The 7713-nt window shown below is 50.1% G+C and overlaps 1 protein-coding gene across 3 annotated transcripts; it reads right to left on the bottom strand.

The window, feature by feature from the left end:
• Positions 1–1047: 1047 nt before the first annotated feature.
• On the bottom strand, positions 1048–6937 carry IFT22 (intraflagellar transport 22). Of its 3 annotated transcripts, none has more exons than XM_049638805.1 (5): positions 6810–6937; positions 3088–3164; positions 2883–2972; positions 2174–2436; positions 1048–1515 (listed from the first exon to the last, which is right to left on the bottom strand). In XM_049638805.1, exons 1-5 carry the CDS (start codon positions 6846–6848, stop codon positions 1367–1369), a joined length of 618 nt encoding a protein of 205 aa, XP_049494762.1. In that variant the 5' UTR covers positions 6849–6937; the 3' UTR covers positions 1048–1366. The 3 variants fall into 3 exon arrangements, with proteins under 3 accessions (XP_049494762.1, XP_049494763.1, XP_049494764.1); XM_049638806.1 differs by having other exon boundaries at positions 2174–2376; XM_049638807.1 differs by lacking the exon at positions 6810–6937 and adding an exon at positions 3400–3473.
• Positions 6938–7713: the final 776 nt, after the last annotated feature.

Genomic DNA, 7713 nt, shown 5'->3' with positions numbered 1-7713 from the left:
CGATGAGATCACGACCTCAGCTGAGGTCAGCCGCTTAGCTGACTGAGCCACCCAGGCGCCCCTATCATTTTTTATTTCAGAGAGAAAGAGAGTGTGAGAGCATGTGAGCAGGGGAGGGGGCGGAGGGACAGAGAGAATCTCAACCAGGCTCCGTGCTCAGCGTGGAGCCCGATGTGGGGCTTGATCCCACCACGCCGCAATCGTGACCTGAACGGAAATCAAGAGTCGGGCGCTCAACTGACTGCTCCGCCCAGGCGCCCCTGGACGCTTCTGTTTAAAGACACCTTATTTAATATGTGTTGTTGATTCACTGAACTTACAGCCGACAGCGCTAGAACTCATGCTGGAATGAGGCTCATCTAAAGTACTTGTTTCGTCTGTAAGGCACATCGCAGCCTTTCTATGCTTAGGAACACCAGCCAGTGCTTCAGCACCACGTCCGGGGGTCATTTTAAACAGCGAAACCACTCACGAAAAGCACACAAATGTGAAAATGTGGCGCTAAACAGGCTGTGACAGGGACACCCGTTTACAGCATGACAGCTGAAACAAGAAGGCAGAGCGTGGCCTTGATCAGCCTCCGCTGGAAACGCGCGTGCCTGGGGGTCAGATTTTTTGCCACTCTGAATAATGGTGAAAGCGCTTTGAGTGTTGGTCCGGGGGTTACAAATACGTTTCAGCCAGTAGGCAATCTGCAAATGCAGAACCCATGAATGAGGATCAACTGTACCTTTCTCTGGCCTCAAGTGTGGTCCAGGTCTCCCCATTATCTAGGAGGATGGGAGCGTGGGCTTTAGACCAATTACAGAAAATCCAGAATCCGTAACTTTTCCCCATATCTAAGGTGCAGTACTTAATTTCTGAACTCAACCTCGCCACTATCTAGAGGAACAGAATGGCAGTTCCATGAGGGTGGAGATTTTTATGTTTTGTTCAAGCTGTACGTGGTCGGCGGCTAGAACAGTGTAACATGACAAGTCGGTATTTGTTGAGTGAATTAAGGAACGAAAATCCCATTCAAACCAACATACACGAACGAAACTACTATTGTATCGTTTGGCTCGGACAGTTATAATTCCTCTTGACGTCTAGGAAGAGGAAAGAAAAACACCTCAGCTTTCCAGCTCTTGGAGAGATCTGGGGCAAAGGAATCAGCATTCGGCAATAGGATTTTCTCAACTGAACGAAGGATAGAGAACGAACGGTAGGAGTCAACTCCCTGGTAGACTGGTACCTTAGAGCAGACAAGGAAAAGCTCTTCTACGGCCACGGGGAGGACACATCAATAGCTGGACGAGATTCTAGATGTGCACTGGGAAATGAGCTGACCCCATCTGCAACGTGGAAGAGTGCGGATGAAGGCTGGTCACGTGATAATCGACATCTCCTCCCGGTCTCTGCTTTCAGACACTGAATTGACTATGCTCTTTAAATACTTTATGAACTCCACCCTGATCTCTTCAGGGTCATCCTCCAGGTTCGAGTGCACCAGCTTCAGCTTGTTCAAGGGGGGTGCTTAAGGAGGAAACAATGTAATTAGGCATGAGCTTTGAACCAGGGGCCATTTCTAGCTCCCGCTGACCCGAGTCTTAACAGAAGCCAATTTGTTTAACTTTCTAGGGTCCAAAAGTAAAGGTGGGTTTTGCCTGCCATGATTTAACAGATGAAGGTTCTACCGATGCACTCACCATAGTGCTTGGCATATAACAGGTGCTCAATAAATAATGCCACCACACTGCCACCTGGCGTCCACTTCCAGGTCCCCTTTGTTCTTACACCAGAAAGGAAGAGATTTCTGAATATTGCGAGTCATTTTCCATGAGCACTTTGTCACCTCTGTAATGGTGTGTGTTACGTGCTAACGGGAGTTTTTCTGGAGAAAAGACCAGTCAGGAAAGAATGTCCCTCGTAGTACTGATGAGTGGCTAAAACCAGGTTTCCCCCCTCTTGGTGTCTGCCTGCTTTTAAAGTGTCTCTTTCCTGGCCTGGATACTATGACGGACAGATCTTCTAAGCTGGGGATGCCAATTTACATGGTAGGAAAAACAAATGCCTAGGGCACATCAGGTGCTCAATAATTGCACATAGCAGCTGGTTTCAAAGACCCAGAACAATATACAAGGGACCAGAACATTCAAGACAAGAGCGGGAAAGAGAATTCCAGCCTCCTTACACAAAGACAGGTTTCCTTTATCACTTCCGGAGCCTGGTTTGTGGTGTGCGATCAACAGACACTGAGTGTCCTGTAGGAGCTGCTGCTGGACGAAGCAGGAATACCACATGTCGATTTCCTTCAGGTGGCTTGGGGTGTCGGCATTGAAGACGATCACCACCCCGTGGGAATCCTTCATCAGGGCTGGCCAGCAAGACTCGAACCTGCAAGGCAGCACTGGATTCAGAGCGGATGTTAGGTGCTTCTGGTTTCTACCTGTGGGACTTTAAAAATAATGTCTTGGGGCGCCTGGGTGGCTCAGTCGGTTAAGCGCCCCACTTTGGATCAGGTCACGATCTCGTGGTTCGTGAGTCTGAGCCCCACGTGGGGCTCTGTGCTGACAGCTCACAGCCTGGAGCCCGCTTTGGATTCCGTGTCTCCCTCTCTCTCTGCCCCTCCCCTGCTCACGCTCTCTCTCTCTCTCTCAGAGATAAGTAAACATCAAAAAAATTTATAAAAATAACGTCTTCGTGTTAATTGACAGATGACTTCTCATTGTGTCATAACCCGATCCTTAAAGTTCTCAAGAGCGGTGCCCATCACCAAATAATCGATCAAGCCCCTAATACATGCTAGGGAGTGTGCTGGGCCCGGGTCCAGGGTGCTTGGCGGGCAGCTGGGTTTTGAGCCATTTGATGAAGCAAACCCTCTTCAAAGGAAACGTACGTACTTGGGGTCACCGCCACAATCCCACAGCTCAAATTCACACGCCGTGCCTTTGTCGTCGCTGGTGACGTGCGGGTTCTCAAATTCCAGGATCCTAAGAAATAAAAACAGAGGCAGCATCTCTACTTCGGGCATGGTATACTTGTGGGATGCCACCGTCACCCAGAGAAGCGGGGGGCCCTTGGGGAGACAGATTTGTCGGGGCTCACCTTACTCCCTGGGTCGGATTGTATTCGGTGATGTCAGAAGATTCTGTCAGGAAGTTGGCCAAAACGGTTTTTCCACTCTGTGGAAGTGAAAATGATAAAAGGGCTGTGCTGAAGGGCAGGAAAGTAACCACAAGCGAGCCTCCAGTAGCCGGCTTGGAACCGGGCGTGGTGGCCACCACGGGATTGCCACGGCAGAGGGTTCTCTCCGCTTGGGAGGAGCTCGCTGCCTTACTGTACGTGGTGGGCACGGCCTGCCCTGGGACCCGGGGTGCATGGGGTTCTAATGCCGTCTCTGCCGCTGGGTGACCTTACCCACACTGACGTCCCTGGCTGGCTCTCCGTTAACTTGTCTGAGAACAGAAGGGAATTGTTAGCGTGAGTCTGTCTGCTGCCACGCTCCTCTCCGCATCAAGAAATCTCCCCTGAGGCCCAGAAAGGGGAAGGGAGTTCCTCAAAGTCACAGAGAAGTTCAAAGGCAGAGCTGGGTCCCTCAGTGGCTGGCCGTGCCACACCGTCACACAGGGCCGTTCTTCCTTCTAGATAATACAAGTCCCACACGTTGCTAGTAACAAAACAGCCCTCCGGGGCCCTCTGCCCCAAACACCCATCCGTCTGTCCGCTCCATTCCCTCCCCAGAGGTAACGACTATGATCTGTCTTCAGGTATTTTCTATACATTTGTGCCATTCGTTTAACAAATATTGTATATGCTCGGATATAAGACAAGGGGTTTTTCTTCCCCCCAAATTATTCCTCAGAAGGGAATCTCTTACACTTGAGTCCTTGTAAAAATCTCTGAAATTAGGCCCTGCTCTCTCGGTTGTTTTATTTTGAACAATTGCTTGGCTAGAACAATTTCAATCAATGCCAGTTTGGGGGGCTTGTAGAAGTCACTTGAAAGAATCAGAAAAAGATGAGGGCTTAATACGGTGTTAGTAATTTTTCCCGACCATGCGGCCTCACAAATTAAATGTCACTTAAAAATAACACAGTTGAGTGGTTATGTTTGGGGAGATCACGAATGTTTATCTATAGGATGAACACATAAAGCAAATGGCCCGATGTTGTAGGAATGGCTCTTTGGGCTGGAGTACATTTCCAGGAACAGGGTCATACACAGATTCAAAAAGTCCTTATATCCTAAACTACTCAGATGATGGGCTTTGGGATGTGTTTTAAAAGTGGCTCTGGTCATAAAATTAACTTGGGTGTCCAAGGTGCAGGAGAAGGGCTTGAATTTTAAAACTGTGTCGTGAGGCACGAGGGGCACCTGGGTGGCTCAGTTGGTTAAGCATCCAACTCTTGGTTTCGGCTCAGCTCTATCTCATGGTTCATGAGTTCGAGCCCCAAGTGGGGCTCTGTGCTTGGGATTCTCTCTCTCTCTCTGCCCCTTCCCTGCTCATGTGAATGCTCTCTCTCTCTCTCTCTCAAAATGAATAAATAAAACTTTAAAAAAAAAAGCTATCATGAAAGGCAAGTATGGAATAAAACAGCATTTCCAAATTAATATATATCTTAATGTTCCTTTAAATGTATACATAAAACATTATAAAGGTGTATTGATATATTTTGTCTATGTCCTTAAAGTGTATATACGCGTTAGCCAAAACCAACTGATTGAGGGGAAGGATTCTTCTGGGAAAATGAAGAAGCTGCCTGTTTGGTATGTAAGGTATTTTTAAGTGTCTATCCTGCCAGGTGCTGTTGTAACACATACGATAAAATAGTCCTAAGTACTAGAATAAAAATCAAACAGGATGGTGCACCTGAGTGGCTCAATTAGGTGTCCAACTCTTGGTTTCAGTTCAGGGCATGATCTTGAGGTTCGTGGGTTTGAGCCCGGCAACAGGCTCCATGCCGGCAGCATGGAGCCTGCCTAGGATTCTCTCTCACTCCCTCTCTCTCTCCGCCCCTCCCTGCTCGCTCTCTCAATTTGAAAAAAATTAAAAAATCGGGGTGTCTGGGTGGCTCAGTCAGTTGAGCGCCCGACTTCAGCTCAGGTCATGATCTCACTGTTCCCAAGTTTGAGCCCCGCATTGGGCTCTGTGATGACTGCTCAGAGCCTGGAGCCTGTTTTGGATTCTCTCTCTCTCTCTCTCTCTCTCTCTCTGCCCCTCCTCTGCTCAGGTTGTCTCTCTCTCTCTCAAAAATAAATAAACACTAAAAAAAAATTTTAAAAAATCAAACAGGATAACATCATAGGGACTTTGGGTGGTCAGGGAAGGCTGAATGGGTATTTTTTGAGAGAGAGAGAGAGAGAGAGAGAGAGACAGACAGACAGACAGACAGAGTGTGAGCAGGGCAGGAGCAGAATGAGAGGGAGACACAGAATCTGAAGCAGGCTCCAGCCTCTGAGCTGTCAGCACAGAGCCCGACGCGGGGCTCGAACTCATGGACCGTGAGATCATGACCTGAGCTTAAGTTGGACGCTTAACCAACTGAGCCACCCAGGTGCCTCAAGCTATGCACATTAAAACAAATTTTTTTTTTTGGTTTATTTTTGAGAGGGAGAGAGAGTGCGAGCAGGGGAGAGGCAGAGAGAGAGGGAGACAGAATCTGAAGCAGGCTCCAGGCTCCAGCTGACAGCTCAGAGCCTGACGAGACCAGGAGATCATGACCTGAGCAGAAGTCCAATGCTTACCCGACTGATCCACCCAGGTGCCCTGCAAGCTATTGCACATTTTAAAGTTAATCATTGGACTGCCAAAGAAGCTGTTATCAATGCCCCATCAACGAATCCTAAAGTCCTCATTTCCTTACAAGCATCCTCATGCTTCATGTTCCCAGTGTTCTAACCTTTTTGCATCCACTCTGATGGGCAAATTAGGGTCACCTTCTTGTTTTAATTTGTGTTGTTAACTGTAGGCTGAATAGCTTCTTATACTTACTGGCCAGTTGTACTCATGTGCACAGACTTTGCTCGGTTTTCTGTTGAGTTCTCTTTACTGATTTGGAGACTTCTCCTGTGCTTGCTACCTATTCTTTCTTTGTAATGTATTTTGCAGATGTTTTCCCCAGGCTCAACTTCGCTGTCATTTCTTTTAAGGCTTCCTCAGTTTTGTGTTGTGCTTGAGGCGACTTTCCCTGTCTCAAGATGCATAACACATCTCTCCGTATATGCACATACTACAGTGATTCTCAACGCGGGGTCCCCGGACGAACAGCGTCAGTAAAAGGCAGATTCTGAGACCCCTCCCACACCCACTGAATCAAAACCCTAAGGCAGGACTGGCACGTTGTGTTTTTCACAAGTCCTCCAGGCCAATCGCGATGCGTGCAGGAGATGGAGACTATTCACTGTCCATTTCCACGTTGTTGTTGTTGTTTTCCACACTTAGCTTTAGTCCAAGGGACTCTATTCCTGTGTATGACGTCCACACGTAGATTTAATTCCCACTACCACCACCATACACATACTGAGAGCGAACACAGTCTGCTTTTCTTGTCCCACAGGCATGTTCATTAGGGCCAACCTCACCGGCAAAGGAGAGTCGTGGAACCTAGACCCGGCTTCCAAAACGTCACTCACGACTTTCAGGCCTCACGAAAACCGGGTCAAGGTCTGGGGGCGCCAAGTTCCCGCTGAGGCCAGCGGCGCACACCGGATGGGCGCGGGGGGACGAGGTTCCCGCCTCCTGGGGGGCTCCTGGCGCCAGGCACAGCCCCGGGTCGCCCCCGCGCCCGCCCGGGCCCCGCCCCCCGCCCCCGCCGGCCGGGCCTCACCTCGCAGGGCCCCACGAACAGGATCTTGGCCTTCAGCATCGCGGTCGGCCGGAGCCCTCCCCGGCGCGGAGGAGCGGAAGCCGCCGCGCCGCTTGGCTGCCTTCGTTTCCACGGCGACGGGAGCGGCCCGCGGGGGCCGACGGGAGTGGGCGGGGCTGACCGCGCGAAGGGCTAGTTGGTGGGCTCCCGCCTCGGGCCTGGCGGCTGCGGCTTCGGACCACAGGTGGGCGTGCAAGGCTACCAGGAGGGTGGAAGGGAAGCGAAAGACTCGGATCCAGGAAGCCGGGAGGACTGCAGAGCTCGCACGTCCCGCCTCTCTCTTTATAGGGAGGGAACTGATTGCACGTCCTGATGTGTGTTCCTCCCTGGGACCCCGCGAACTCAGGCTGGCCATGTAGCTGGTGAGCTGGGGTTGGGACCAGGCCTTCCGACGCCTTTATCACTCTGGCATGATACTGCCCACATTGTGATCACGGCCCTGGCCCAATCTAGAGAAGGTCCGAGAAAAAACGAGTCTCTGGTCTCCGAATGGATTCACCAACTCACCATCCTTTGGGTGATCTGGGAGAAAGCAGGACCATGGCGGGCGTTGTTCAGTGTCAGTGCAGATGTCTGGACGCCCTGCTGCAAAGTTCAGTCATTAGATGAGCCTTAAATTGCGGAGCCGGTCCAGAAGTTCAGGTGAGGCCATGAAATTAAGTGTCTATGTGTCCAGAGTGCCGATTCCAAATTTGGTAGCCCGAAAAAGGGCTGGCATGACAAACATACCAAAAATAAACCCAACACCACCTCTTTAACTTATAGTAGGATAGTACACAGTGTTTTTATTACAAAGAACTGCTGAGTGGTGTAAGGTCGACTGCATCTCAGTTGCAGGATGCCGTGAATTGATTGTTTCATTGAT

The sequence above is a fragment of the Panthera uncia genome, chromosome E3, assembly GCF_023721935.1.
Source record: "Panthera uncia isolate 11264 chromosome E3, Puncia_PCG_1.0, whole genome shotgun sequence".
In the NCBI taxonomy this organism is placed as follows: Eukaryota; Metazoa; Chordata; class Mammalia; order Carnivora; family Felidae; genus Panthera; species Panthera uncia.
The sequence above is the reverse complement of the archived record's forward strand: the minus strand, read 5'-3'. Positions and strand labels throughout refer to the sequence as shown.